This window comes from Pseudopodoces humilis, chromosome 4, assembly GCF_049639895.1.
Source record: "Pseudopodoces humilis isolate 2021_Gansu_Grassland_sample_001 chromosome 4, ASM4963989v1, whole genome shotgun sequence".
Classification (NCBI taxonomy): domain Eukaryota; kingdom Metazoa; phylum Chordata; class Aves; order Passeriformes; family Paridae; genus Pseudopodoces; species Pseudopodoces humilis.
The window spans coordinates 3771490-3786809 of NC_142203.1; the positions used below are offsets into that span (position 1 = coordinate 3771490).

General features: G+C 44.2%; 1 protein-coding gene across 6 annotated transcripts in view; it reads left to right on the forward strand.

Moving 5' to 3' along the window:
* Nucleotides 1–15320, forward strand: part of MARCHF3 (membrane associated ring-CH-type finger 3) — a 64678-nt gene that overhangs the window by 39818 nt on the left and 9540 nt on the right. For 5 of the 6 annotated variants that reach the window (XM_088054027.1, XM_088054022.1, XM_088054023.1 and 2 more), the window contains exons 4-5: nucleotides 873–1080; nucleotides 13214–13423. In XM_088054027.1, the coding sequence (XP_087910153.1) occupies nucleotides 873–1080; nucleotides 13214–13423 (418 nt within the window). The remainder of the gene's footprint in view (nucleotides 1–872; nucleotides 1081–13213; nucleotides 13424–15320) is intronic. The other variant, XM_088054025.1, reaches the window with a different exon arrangement.

The following is a 15320-nucleotide window of genomic DNA, read 5'->3' on the forward strand; positions in this document are numbered from 1 at the left end:
AGACAAGCTGTTTCTAGCACCAGCTTTGCAGCTTCTGTCGTTGCCCAAGTGATTGACCAGCTCTTCCTGCTGCTGGTTTAGAGAGGCAGATCAGTGGTGAAATATATTGTTAATCTATGCCTTTGAAGCATGCCTCAGGCTGGCTTTGTTCTCATTAGAAGCAAGAAGGAGTATTCTGATGTGTTTGGCCTTATCCAGACTTGATGCTTGGATCAAAATTAAATTTGTCTTTGCTGGTGGTGAGCTGGAAAGACTTCATGGATCCTAAAGCAGTGCAGAAGAAATACCCACCTGCAGCCACACAGCAGGGATGTGCTTGGCACAGTTCTTTTCAGTTCTCTTGGTATCACTCCTTGACCTGTCTGTGGGGTGTCCCAAAGGGAGGGAAACCTTTTCCAGGGAGAGGAGGTTCCTGCCTTCAGGTGCTTTTCTGAAGCTGTGGCCCTGCCTTCGGGGTACCCTTTCAGCAGCCCTTTACTGTTGGCTAGTGGAAATAATGTTTAGGTCAGAGGATCACCACTACATCAAGAAGTGCCCAGCTGAGGCAGATTTACAGCCTCCCTGATGCACTTTGGGATTTCCTGAGGCGCCTGCACCGCTGCTTTGTGAAGAGCTGGGAAATACAAAATACAGAAGGACGTATCTTCTGCCTCTCATCTGCCACTATGATGTCTTTCATTCTACACGTTTCCCCCCCACCAAAAAGAGGAGATATTTAAGCAGGAATACCAAAACCATTAGCCCAGCAGCTTGGATTACCAACCACAGGGCAAAGCACCCTTAAATACAAACATTTCTAGCCCACGACCGAGCCAAAGGCCATTCCCGCAGCCTGGCGCTCTGACCAGCGGTTTTCTCTCCCTCTCCCACAGCAGCCCCTTCAATGACCGCCCCATCTGCAGGATCTGCCATGAGGGCAGCAGCCACGAGGAGCTGCTGTCCCCCTGTGAGTGCACGGGGACGCTGGGGACCATCCACCGCAGCTGCCTGGAGCACTGGCTGTCGTCCTCCAACACCAGCTACTGCGAGCTCTGCCACTTCAGGTTCGCCGTGGAGCGCAAGCCCAGGCCACTCCTGGAGGTCAGTACCTCAAAACTTGGTCCTCAAAAAAAGGCATGGCCCTCAAAACTTATTTTTTTCCCTGGCAGAACCATGCCTGCTTTTTATGCCAGCGCCACAAAGCCTCTGCAGCCCCACTGGGGTTTGGCAATATCAGGGTGGGAGCTCGGGGGAGAGGGTGGGAAAGAGCAAAACGCCTCATTTTGGAGTAAATCGGAGCAAATGGTCAGAATGGGGTGGGTGGGTTTGCCCCCCTGCAAACCTGAGTGGAGGTTTGGGGAACAAGTGTGCAGCAGATTCCTGGAATGGCCAAGCCAGCTTGGCAGAGGGTGGAAGAGAGGTGAGGAGCAGCTTCTGTGGAAGTGTCTGGACCCAGCGTACTAAGTGTAGGTCAGAAATTTGTTAATTTATTTTTTTCCTTTTTGCTTTTGAGAGGCAACAAACTTAGGAGCCTTAGAAACCCAGTATGCATGCCAAGCCCACAAGAAGGAATTGCTCTTGTTCAGTGTCTGGCATGTTTAGCCATTTGTGAGTGACTTTTTGGCTTCTTCTTGCCTATGTGCCAGACTCAGCTGTGAATTGGACACTTGTTTCTCCCTTATCAATGAAAATTCAGTTTTTGCCAACTATAGATAGCAGCTCCATGAGGTTTTCCAGGTTTTAGGGTATTTTTGGTCATCAGGAAAAGGAACCCAAACAGGTTAAATCTCTTGACACTGTTAAGGACCTTTTTCCTCCCTTATTTTATTTTGGAAAAACACGAAGTTTAGCAAAGCAAAGTTAGGGCTTCTTTTGGAATCAAAAGTGAAATACAAATAACATTTGATAAAATTAATGAGAAGCAGCATTTTTTATACCTGGTGGTGACACATGCAGAGCTTGGGTTCAGGACAAAATGTCTTTCCAGTGCATCTTAATTATTCCTTTAAACTGTGTCAAAACTGGTGGAAAGAAGTACATTACTAAAAATGGGTAGGGGAAAGCAGCATTTTTATTTTTATTTCTATTTTTTTTTCTCCTGTTCCCAGAAAAGAGGACACAGGACAGAACTGACTGCTGGGAAGGAGGTCAGGGGATGAGCAGTTCTAGAGTACCAAAATTAATTAAGATAGGCATGCACATTTTGTGTCTAAGCCTAAGGATTTCTTCTTTCTTCCTCATGATACCCCCACAAAAGGTACTTGATGTGGGATTTAGTACAAGTCCTGCACCCAGAGCAAGGCTTGGCCAGCTTGGTTGCCTCTGGTTGCTGTCTGGTTCTCCTCTCAATCTTTGGTGCAAGAATGATGCCAGTCTGAGTCTGCCCTCTGAGAAGAAAGATAAGAGATGCTGAGACATCACAGTTTGATTTCAGAGCCCAGCCTCTCAAAATTGTTCCCTTGTGATGGTTCTTGGTGAGGCTTGTGCTGCACAATTGGATGTGGTGCTGGGCATAGCTGACGATGATGGAAGGAGCTGAAAGCAAAGCTGACCCTGCCCAGGCCTGCTTTATTTCTCCCAGGTGAAATGAGCTTGCTTTTTGGGCAAAAGCAGTTAAAAGCAGTAGAAATGACAACAATGATATGTAGAGTAATAATGGTAATCCTGCCAGTTGTTCCTCAGCTGAGGACAAATGAAAACCCTGAGCAAGAACATTTCTGAAACATAGCTAAGTGTTTTTATCTTTACTGCTCATTATTTCCTGACTTCTCAGGTACTTAAACCCACAGTATTTTAAGTGCAGAAATCAACAGTTGGTTGCAGTTGCAGGAATGGTCATAAAAACCCCCAATCCTTTGTGATCCTATAAAGGAAATATGTTTTCAGTTTAGAAGGAAAATAAAGATGTACTTTCAAAGCTGAGAGCAGCAGAGAGAAAGAGTAACTAAAATGAGCTGTATTTGTATATTTTATTATATTGTGTATTTTATATACTTAATTTTGCAAGGGGCAAATTAAGCAGAAAGACAATCAAACCTTTTGATTTCTGTCAGTGTAATTTAAGTTTGTCCTGGAAGTTTCTAATTATTTAATACACAGGGCTTTTAAATGCAAAGACCTCCCCATGCAAGTAATTGTAGGAAAAATCTGAAAGTTCCCAATGCAGGACCAAAGCAGAAGCAAGTTTCCAGATTCCCTCATCTTCTGTGTCCTAAAAGCACTTTCATGCTTGTCTCTCTGTGTGACCTGGAGTGTGAGGACATGGAAGGAGGTTTATCAGGTGTAATAGGACCATTTCTCACAAAAACCCTCTGGTAGCATCTGGATGAGTGACAAGCCAAAGTGGCCACCTGCTTTTAACACCTCAGTGTGTGTAGGTTTGGGGTGGGGTGTCAAAGTTCTCTTCATTTAAGGAGGTAATTAGTTCTCCAAAGATTCCCCTGACCTAGATAATGGAAAGAGTAAATGGTCCTCCTCTCACTGGAGGTGAATGATGAGTTTTACCAATGTGTTTTAGTAGGTCAAGAGAGGCTATTGTACTCATAAAGTGATTTATAGAGCACAGACTCTAAAAACCTATCCAGTAACTCCTCAACATTCCTTGTCTCACTGAGTGAATACATCCCATTCAGGGGTCAGTGACAGGTAGTGAAGAAATTCTCAAAGCAATCAGTCATCATATTGATCTTTTCTCCAGGAGATCTTCCCACCAGGGGTGGGAAAAAAATAAAAATAAAAAGGTATTTCTGACTATTCCAAGACATATCATACTGTTTTTCAAAGGGGAAAAAAAAAACCCTAAAGAAAAAGGAAACAACATGCTATTATATTTTCTCCTTGTCCCTTCACTGGATTGATCATTGCTTCCTAGTGGCTTAGACATGAGCGTGGAAGAAATCTCTTTCAGTGGAAAAAAAAAATAAATAAAAATGAGGCACTTTCCTGGTTTAATCTAGAAATGTCATATGTGAATTTATTCCTGCTGTTAGCAGGAGAGGCTGCAGTAACTGTGAGGTTGAACTGGAATAAGTGGCACAGCTGATGGTCCAGCAGTATTCCTTCCTCCTTGTGTCCATCCTTTTGGCAGCAGCAGAGGACCAGAGACAGCTCTGTGCCTCTCCTTTGTCTCTGCCAGAGGATGTGTGTTTTTTGGCTGAGGGAGGATTTTCTCCCTGGAAATGCACAGTGGGATGGCTGTTTGATGCCCAAACCCCAACCAGACCGGCAGGCAGTGGTAGTGCAGATCCATCCTCCCAACAGCAAACTTGTGGTGCCTCTGGGTTCATTTTTTTTTTTTTTTTATTTTTTTTTTTTTAACTCACGTTATTCTCCCCAAAAGAACTATATTTCCACGCTGGGAATGTGAATCAGGCACTGTGGTGGTGATTAAAACCCTCCTTCAGCATTCACAGTGGTGCAAAATTCGCTTAGAGGAGTCAGGGTCTGAACCCAGCCCTTCCACCCCATGACAAAGGAAAGGGAAATCTACAGCAGGGTGTTTGATATGCACAGAGCTGGTGTTCCTTGTGACAAGGACATCAAAACCAGCACAGTGAGATTTCAAACTGCAGTAATTCCATTACTGACTTCTATGGACCTTCCAGCTTTATATAAGCTGCCTTTTTCAATGCAGTGCATCCACTGGAAAAAAAAAAAATCTGCATTAGGAATGTGTGTTATTATTCACGTAGCTGCTTTTGCTGTGTTTCAGCATAAAGATTAGTCAAGCTTTTTGTAAGTATTATGTATCATCTTCATTTCAATTTCCACATTGCATCTGTGTTGCTTCCACTTGGCTCAGTGCAGGAGCAGGCACGAAATGTGGCGGTACAAATATATTTATGTGCAACAATAAAATGTTAGGGAACAGCCAGCCACAAAATAAAAGCGGTATAAGGGTATTATGTGACCATATAAGTCAGGCTTGTATTTCTTTTAAGTTACTTACAAGTTTTAAGCCAACCAGGATTTGGTATCTGTTGGTTTTGGTTTTTTCTTTCCAAACAACAGAAAGCACTTAATTAACAATCCAAAGCTCATAAGCAAAACAACATAACTAGGAGAAAAAATAAAGTCTGGATAAGCACAGCAATATTGGGCAGAAATTAACTTCAGTTTTTCCCCACAGTGTTGCTGGCTATAGAGCTTGTATCAGTAAAATAAAATAAATTTAAAAATCCTCTAAAATGTACACCTATGCATGAAGTATTTAAGATGAGCTTACATTATAAATTAAAACCTCCCGAGGCCTTACACTGAAATATTAATTTATTTCCTGTGCAGGGCTTTGAGTCACGATGTTTTTATCTGTTGGGATTATTTTAACTTATTTTTCCTCTCTGCTGTTCAGTGAAGCAAGTCATTAGCATTAAATTACTGCAATGAACAGACAACAGATTTGCTGCAGGTAGTTTACAAAAGGGGCCACACCTCAAGCCAGAAGGAAAATAAATGGTTCCTCAGCATAGTCACCAACCAGGAAAACTTTCATAAATCAAAGTTTGGAGGAACTGCAGCTGTCCATACATCATATTAGGGCTGGGAGCAGATAACTAAGGTGTGTCCATCCTCCCTCCTTTCTTGACCCAAAAAGGGCAGATTAAAAGGGCAAAGGTGATAGAGACATTTTTGTACCTAGCTGTCTTTGGCTGTGAAAAAAAATCCCCCTAAGACCAACTCACAACAGGGAGAATTTGAAGCAGCCATGTAGATTTCCAGTTCGTATGTCTGAGTTTTAAAAAGTATTTTAAAATAAATAAATAAGTAAATAAACTCCCCAGCACGGATTTAAAACCAAAAACTCTGCTGGATGCATATTTTTTTGGATCCATATATTCCTAATGGAGTGAAAACCAGAGGCCAAACCAGAGTGTTTCTCCTTTAAAGAGAAATTAAGTAGCTGTTTTATGTTCCTTGCAGCAAGGATTTGCTACAATGCACAAATCTTTCTTATAGTACTGGCAGGAAGAGTGCAAACAAAAGCAACCCACTCCCCATAAAAAAAAAAAAAAGAAACATTTAAATTACTTGTCAGTGAACAGACTAGTTCAAACCATCGCATCTGTAACTGCTCATTCCTAAATTTATAACAATCAAGGGCAAAAAAAACTCGAGGAAAGCTCCCAGGAGAAAGTAAGTGTACAATCAATTTGCTTCAAGAATGAGCAAGATGGGGGAGAGATGCTGGAGTTTTCAAAGGCACAGCTTCTCCTGTTTTAGAAAATGGGTTTGGTGACTCTTCTTTGGACATCAGGATCCTGTAAAATAGTTCTACTGCCCAGCTGTCACCTGTCTCTGGTCCTTCCTGCTGGTAGCATTTCCTACCACTTGTAGGAGCCAGTTAAAGTTTACATTTTCTAGGAAAATAGAGCTGGTAAGTTTTATTGCATGTGTTTTTGCATACCTGACAAGCGTTTATTATCTGTCGTGTCTTTTGGTTTCCCATACATTAGAGCTTGTAGATCAGGACATTCCCAATGTCTTGAAACAAGTGTTGCCAGTAGCAAATCTGCTTTGCTTTTCTTTTAAGATGTGAAATGTGATTTTTGTTGATTTTCTCGAATGCCTATATTTGTCTGCCTAACTGGGAATACAGTCATCCAAAACAGAATGGGAGCATTGCAAATATACACAGACAGAGAAAAAAACCTGCAGCTTTTCCCGTAGTGCCACAAAATCTTTTCTTTCTTGACACATCCTGGAATCTTTTAACTGATACAAGCATCTCCAGAACTGTAAATTAAAAGTGGCTAATAGGAAAACAGGAGAGCAGTGAGCCAGACTAATATTAAAAAATTATACTATCATGTAATTGGACCTGCAAGGCATTTCATAGATTTCTATAGTGTGATTTAGCAAGCTCTGCTATTTGAGAATTACTAATTACTATTACTAATTACTGTTACTAATTACTATTACTCTAATAGTAATTAGAGAATTAGTAACCCTCTTTAGAAGCTGAGTATGTGCAATCCAGAAACTGGACACCACATCCATGGGCCACCACGTTGTTGTTGCTTGGTGGAGCTTTGTGTACCAGAATCAGAGGATGGTTTGGGCTGGAAGGGACCTTAAAGCTCACAGGGACACCTCCCACTGTCCCAGGCTGCTCCAAGCCCTCTCCAGCCTGGCCTGGAACACTTCCAGCAGTCCATCCATCAAATCCACCTCTCCCCAGTTTAGGCAGAAGGCTGTTCTGGGAGACCCTGTTGAAGGCTTTGCAGGAGTTTTGCCGAATTCCAGGGAAATGACATCCATAGCTCTTCCCTTTTCCATTGGTGTGGTCACCCCACTAGAGAGGGTCACTGGGTTGGTCAGGCAGGGCTTGCTCCTGCTGAGGCCGTGCTGGCTGCCCCAAATCTCCTCCCTGTGCTCCAGGAGCCTCAGCAGAGCTTCCAGAGGGCCTGTCCCATCATCTCCCCAGGCACTGAGGGTGCTCCCAGGGTCTTCCTTTCCACCCTTTTTGAACACAGGTGCAATGTTTCCCTTCTCTCAGTCACCTGGGGTCTCACCTGACTGCCAGGATTTCTCCAGTATCATGGGCAGTGGCTTGGCAGCTCCAGCCCCAGTTCCCTCGGGACTCTGGGCTCCATCCCACCTGGTCCCATGGAGCCGAGCACACCCAGGTTCCTCAGCTGGCCCTGAGCAGGATCTCTCCTCCCAGTGGCAGAGCCTTTGCTCTCCAGTGCCCATCCTGCTCTCCCTCCCCTGGGGAGGGCTGGGAGGAGAGGTTCCCATGGGAGACCGAGGCACAGGAGCTGTTGGGTACCTCAGGCTGCTCCCCATCCCCTGTCTCCAGCTTGCCAGAGTCGTTTAGGGTGGGGGAAAACACCTTCTGTGACCTTCCTTTTCTGTTTTGTGAAGCTGTGGAGTGTCCTGTTACCCCTTCCCCTTTTCCAGATTCAGTTCCAGCTTCCCCTTGGCCTTCCCCAATTCTCCACAACCTCTTATAGAATCTAATCTCTAGACTCATCCCAGGTCACCTGTCCTTGCTTTCACTGCCTGTGCATTTGCTTCTTTCCCTTTCCTTTGGCCAGCAGGTTCCTACTGGCCCACGCTGGTCTCTTGCCTTCCCTGCCCAATTTCTTCCTCCTGTTTTTCAGCTGGCATATGACCCAAGGTCAAAACTGAAAATTGAGTTGTGGTGTGACAGCAACAGCCTGTGGTGATCTCCTCACACTAAGGAACCAGCCCTAGGTGGTAGCTGTGATTTACTCTTTCCAGAAAACCAAACAAAAATTAAAGTTTTACCATACACCATCCTTACAACGGAAAATGTGATTTTTTCCCCTTTCAGGAACATGCAGACATAGCAAAATTTATTTTCTGTTTCAAAAAGAAGCCTTGGGTCATTGAGACACCCACATTTAAAATATTCCCTGCAATTTGAGTTAAAATAGGGGTTAAATTTAAGTAAGAGCAGACTCATTTACAAAGAGGTCACGATATTGACACAATAACATCACAGAGATCAAATAATTGTGATTCCAGCTCTCAAATACACAGGCCTCTGCCTTTGAGACCAAAGAAACATCTCTGTGAACTGTCACCATGGCCTTTCTAAAGGCACCTACTAAAGACAATATCACTGTGCCAGTAACAGAATATTTGATATAAGGACCCAAAAACGGAAGCATAAATGTTTTTTTAAGGCAAAAATTAACAGTCAAATGTTTGTTTTCCTTGGCAAAACATTAACCTAGAAAAGTTTTAAGTCACCCAGAATATTTCATGACACTGAAAACAGGCATATGTACCATTCTAGTCTGGGAGGTTTTATTTTTGAGTTACATTTAGTTAAGCCAGCTTTCAGAGCATTTCACTGAAAAATGTTAATGTTTCAAGTAAAAATAGTGTAAAAAACAAAAAGGAATTGCTCAGATGCAAAATTTTTTGACGATGGGCAATAAATGGGAGGAGGAGGAGCAATAAGTGGTCATTCTGGTCTTTAAAAATATTCTTCATTCCAGAGAAATATTCTTTAAAAAAGAGAGAGGGTATCATCCCTCCTGTGCTTAAAGCCCAAGGGAAAATGCTCCCACTGGTGGCTGCTGGCAGGAAACCAGAAACCACAGTAATTTCCAGCACTTCAGCTTGTGCACAGCCTGCTTCCACCAGGACTCACTGCTGAGCCATCAGCGTGAAAATGGCAAAATGAACTGACAAGTTTTGATGTGCAATGAGCTATTTTTTGCTCAAAGGACAATGCGTTTAGGGGAGATAATTCCTTCCTGCCCTCTCCCCCCAGCTTCGTGGTGCAACTCCAGTAGTGTTTAAAATAATCTCTCCAAGGGGAATGTACTGAACCAGAAGGGGCTCTCCAGCAGAAACAGATTGTAGCCTTAGGATCTGATCAGGAAAAAAACACTGTGCACACACTTTGCTTTTACATTTGTGAGTCATCTAATTGAAGTTAGACCTGTAGAGATGAGTACTTCCAGGATTTGGCCTTTGGCGGTGGTGAGGCAGCTCAGAGTCTGAGTGGAGGTGTTTTTCAGCAGTGCTCTGCTGGCAGCTCATTTTGGTTAGGGTAGATAAATCCAGAGAGTCTGAGCCTCTCCAGGGTGTTCTGGTCCTTGGCTGCTGCTTGGTCCAATGATTTTCTTCTCCAGTTTCAACCCCACTTTGTGAAGTGACTGCAGCAAATCTTTCTGTGTGTGTTATGTGTGTGGGGTGGAGGAGCCCCAGGTGTGTTCACAGTGCTTTGTCAAGTCCAATGCAGTACATCACAAATCTCTCTCAGGATGTAAGCAAGCTCCTTCTCAAAACTGTGTCAGCCTTTAAGGGTTTTAGCCTAAGCTGCCCTTCTTGGGAGGCTGCTCCAGAGCTGGATCCTCTGAAGGATCAGGATTTTTTTTTTCTGATTCTTATCCTAAATTTGTTTGGGGACAACAATTATCCATCTGTTCCTAAGCCAGCCTTGCCCCTTACCTCAAGTAGCACTTTTACTTCACCGATGGTCCCCTTCAGTTCTCCCCTGTGGCTTTCCTCAAGGTGCATTTAGAGAGTTACTTAGTTGAGGTAGATGTTAGCCCCCATCTCTCTGAGGTGCTGGATTCCCAGAGGAACTCTTGGTTTGTCTCAGTCATGAGCCAAGGTTGGGTTTTGCATCAGGTGCTGTGCTTAAAGTTCTTGAAATAATTTTAGCTGCCACTGCTGAAGTCATTTCACATCTTGTTATTCCTGCTCCAGTTACCTGTGGATCAGGAACAGGGAACACTAATCACTTTAAGACTGCACTTCACAAAAAGCCAGGCAGGCCAGCATTTTACTTCAAACATGACCCTTTTTATAACTTTTTATTTCCCTTCTTTTTTCTCCCTCCCGCTCTCCTAAATGGAAATTACCACTCTGAGAGTCTCGACTTATTGCAGAAATAATTGGGCACGTTGACACATTTTAATAGGACAGATTTCAGTGTCACAGTGCAGATCTGACAGCTTCATCTGGCCTTACATCTCTTTCTGGGCCAGCAGGGCAGTCCATACCATACTGCCACAGTAATTAATCAGCTCAGGGCTTTGTTAGGGTCCCTGTGTGGGTATGAGCTGCACAAAAGGATTTGCTGACTTAGCTTTCTAGCTATAAAGTAACTTGACAGTGCCCATTCCATTCCCAAAACAAATGACTGAAACCCAGAAACAGAAGCAGATTTAGAAGCAGGTGTGCACTACTTCAGGAGAAAAATAAGTGCTGTGGCTGAAATCTGTACAACCACTGAAATTGCTTAATCTTTGCTTTTGACTTATACTTCAGAGCCAGCTAATGAAATCCTTCCGGCTTTTTGAGGTTAGACTGTAGAATTGTGATGGCTTTATTTATTATTTAATACTACTCTTGCCTGCCACAGCCTCATCAAATATTTGAATTGCTTGGGTTTGACTCTTTGTTCGTGTGCCACAGGGCATAAGGAGCAGGGGGCCACCAGCTCCACACCATTTTAATCTGCTCAAACTTTCAGTCAGGTTTGATGGTGAAAAAATCCTGTCTTAATTCAGGTGCACTGCACTGTGCCTAGTGACAGTCACAGGGTGGGGATAACAGCACATGCCCTGGCATGTGTGCTCCCTCCCCTGCATCCCTGATGTTCTTCCTCCTTTCCCCCAGAACTGGGAACTGTTCTTGCACTACCTGAGCTGCTTTAGTGCCAAAATTTTGAAGTCTGTCCTGGGAAAGCGGTGAACACCTGCAATTCCTGTTGAGGACAAGAAGCGAACAAATGCCTGGCATTTCTCTTCCAGGTCACCTCTCAAACAAGTGCTTTCCACAAAACCTTTTTTGCAGTCTTTAGAACCTTTGAAAGCACAATCTCTACCATCAGGTGCTTTCAGTTCCTCTCATTTTCTTGGTGGTTTCACATTGCAGGGACTCCTAGAAATGGAACAAGGGGAAGGTTGCAATCAGTCCACTTCAGAAGCAGCCAGATATAACCTGGAGCTGTTGCACATAAACCCTTGAGGTTGTTTTTAAGTAAATGGATTGAAAGCTCCAAGGAAAATAGTGTGACTTTCACTTTTTAGCATTCTCTTTAAAGCTAAAGTACCTTTAGTAAAATAAAAAGATGTTCAAACGTAAACCTGCGTCCCATTATTTTGCACAAGCTCTGCCGAAGAAAACTCTACTTGCAGCCTCCTGCTATTCTTCTCCTGATACTGATGGGGTGGAGGGGTGAGGAAATGGCTGTGTGGGGGCTTAGCTGCTCACCACAGCTGGTTACTATCTTTCCTGGTTAAGGAGAGGTAAAAAACAGTACTGAACTTCCCTCTTGGCATCTTCCCTTACAACTTCTTGCTCACAAGTAATACCTAGCTGGTTTAAAGCACTTTGTACTTCCTTAGTGTCTCAGGAGTATTTAACCAAGTTAAAAGCTTACATCCTGAAAAAAAAAAAAAAAGTTATGAAAGTATTTTTTTGTGTTCTAAATTCCTGAGCTGTACATGAGGCAGGACTTCTGCTGCCATGTGTAACACACTTGGAGAAGTAAGAGGACCAAAGTGTTTAGGGATGCATGAGCTTCACCTGATGCTGCTGGCCCCAAAAACCCATGAAAAGATGCTGCAGAGCAGGTTTGACCAAACCCTACAGCTCACATTAGCAAAAATTACAGGGCTGTGTAGTTTTCCTGTTCAAGACCTTGTGTGACAAGGTTTGGGTTTTTTGGGGGTTTTTGTTTGTTTTTTTTAATTAAAAGGCCTTAAAGTGCTGTCCTAGGAACTTCTTTAACCTCTGCTATTCCTGTTTATAGAAATGTTGGTGTGAGCTTGATAGCTGTTCAATCCTAACCTTTGCTTCAGCAGCTGACTTTCAGGCACTCTGTTTCTCAAGATTAATACCCTCTTAATAAAAATAACCTTGTGTGCATTGAACTCTGCTTAAATGTGGGTATCTGAAGTTGAAAATGGCTTTGCGAATGTTATGAACGGAATGCATAAAAAAAAATAAAAAAAAAATCCTAAAATAGCATGGAAAATGTTAAAACATTTTCTGCACGTTTGTTTGCACATTAAGAAGGGAGATTTTCAAAGAAGCCAGTGGGCAAATGCTAGGGGCTGTGCTACATAAAACTCTTCTCAAGACAGCCTTTACCACAGCTGAATAAATGATGTGGTGGGTACAGATAGAGGTGGACGCCAATAGGAAGGGAGGGGGAGAAATTCAGGTCTCTAGTGTTGCCTACAAAGGAAAACTTTTCAATGTTGAGAGTGGTAAGGTAAAAAGCAGTTCTTCAGTGAAAGCTTGCAGGTACACAAAGTATAGGTATGCATGTGAGTGATACTGGATTTCAGTTTTGATCACAGGATACAATTTTAATAGGGTTAATTAATTAGTAAATCTAGCAGGTAGATTCAGTAAGAGACCAGTTGCCTTTGGGTCTGTCCCCTGGAGCTGGTCCAGGGGGTTGCTTGTCTTATATTTTGCTACAGCTCTCAAATTCTGGTGAAAAACTAAGTATCCTGGTTAGAAGTTCTCTTCTCAAGAATGAGACTAAACAGAACTTAAAGAACGTGTTAGAAAGGATTGGCTTATGATTCTGAAATGTGAGAGAGGCCAGGAAGAGTGCTAGGAGCTATACAGCTACATATTATAAAATTCTCCAGGTACACGAGAGGCATCCCTGCGGACTCCGAAAGCTGTGTCCTGTGTGTGCTCCGAGTTCACTCCTCAAAGAGGTGGATTTGTGCTTTGAGCTGAGGGCAAAACACCCTCCCTTGCCTTGTCTGTGTTCTGCCTGCAGTGGCTGAGGAACCCTGGCCCCCAGCATGAGAAGAGGACACTCTTTGGGGACATGGTGTGCTTCCTCTTCATCACCCCGCTGGCCACCGTCTCCGGCTGGCTGTGCCTGCGAGGAGCCGTGGACCACCTGCACTTTAGCAGTAGGCTGGAAGCTGTCGGCCTCATTGCACTCACTGTGGCACTCTTCACTATTTACCTCTTTTGGACCCTGGTAAGTATCAGGGCTTTTATTTAACCCACAGGAAAAAAAAGGGGGGGGAGAGAAAACGGGAAAATCAATGGCATTGCTCCTGCTTGCCTCCTGTGCTGGTAGGTGAAGCCTGCAGGAAACCTCTTGTTTCCACAGCATTCAAGCTCCCTGGAACATCAGAAAGACAGTTTGCTTCGGGGTGAGGATTCTCAGATCCCAAACACCACTGGGGACAGCGGGAGGGAGACAGGGAAGTCGCAGGGAGGAGTTTGGGACAGATGCTACAGGAGGGAGTTTCATCAAATGTGATGTGCAAAGGGTGAAGGCACAGCACACACACACACACACACAAAAGATTTAGGCGAACAAATTGGCTGCCACATTTTATTCTAATGCAACATCTTGCCAGTTTTACAATTCAGAAGTACTGGATGTGGGGGAAGCCCAGGTCTGTGAAAACAGAGCTGCCTTTGCAGTGCAGGTTAAATTGCATCCTGCACCCCAGCACGAGTCACTCGCATGCCAATCCATCCTGAGAGCCACTTGTTCTGTGCCAGGTTGTTGAGCTGAGATAATTTACTGTCCCCAGGGCACTGACAGGGCCCAGCAGAGACCTGAGGAACACAGGGGACAGCTGCCAAAATGGGTGTTTATCCACCCACGGTGTAGCAGTCCACTGAAAAGGCCAGGTTGATGCTGTGTTTGACATTTCACACCTCCTTCTGTGCAGTGGGGAGGGCAGGGTGGGTGCAGAGGGGCAGCAGTGCACTCAGATGGTGCCAGGCTGGTTCTGCTGGGGCAGGAAAAGCCCAGCCTGCCTGCCTCCCCTTTCAGCAGATTTGGACCTGTGTAAGCTGCTGAGGAGGTGGCACTTCTGAAAAACTGCATTGGTGGAGCAAGAAACCCCCTGTGCTGAGGAGAAGGGGATGTGAGGGGAAACACAGAAACACCACACTTCCTCATGGGTGTCTCCGAAAAAGCCATGAAAGGGAACATTGCATTTACACATTTGTGAGCCCTGTCTCACCCACAGAGGGACGCTGGCAGGCAGGAGGGAAAGCTCAGAGTTTTGCCTTTCCAGCCTTGTGCAGTTCACCTCTTTGTTGTTTCTGCTTTTCTGTGAAGCAGCAGCACTCTCCTGAGACAGGCCAGGTACTCCAGCAGAGAGGCCACACTTGTTTTTCCTGCAGTGCTGGGTGTAGATGTGCCTGGCAGGTCTGCAAGCAAATATTGTTCAAATTTCCTTTGGGTACAGCTGCCTTAGAAACCAAAATGCTGAACAATTTACCTAAGAGACTTAATTCACCGTCACCAAAATTGTTGGGAGTGGTAAAAGGCATTTTTTTAGGTGGACTTAATTAGCTATGACACATGGACTTGTCCAGCCTTGCCTATTAAGACTACTGCAGCATCTCAGCTTTGGTGCCTGTCTCTGGGTATTCCATCTGCAGAGCAAGAAGCAAAAATCCCTTCTGTCCACTTTATAAAATTTACCCCTTCCAAAGCACACAGAGAAATGTGCTACTGGCTCTTGGAGAGCATGACAGTGATAGTGAGCCTGATGTAAATGCCTGCCTTGGTTGAAATTCAGTATCTTTGATGCTCCCTGGGTCGTGGACAGTTGTAATTCTAGTCTGAATTGTGATTTAGGGCAGTAGGAGATGGATGGGCTAAGGAAGCACTGTGTTCACCTGGGAAGGGCGAGGCAGGAAAGCCTTTAGGGGACTGAATCACCAAATGATTGAAGGCAAAACAACCCTCCCTTCAGTTATGGAGGAAAGCCCCAGCTCCCCTTGCAGGAAGGAATGGTCCTACACACACAGAAATGTTGATTTCATCCAATTTTTCAGCAGCACATGCCTTGTCACTTTTGGAAGTGGGAGAACCCTGTCACATAGCTGTGGCTGTGCAGGGAAAA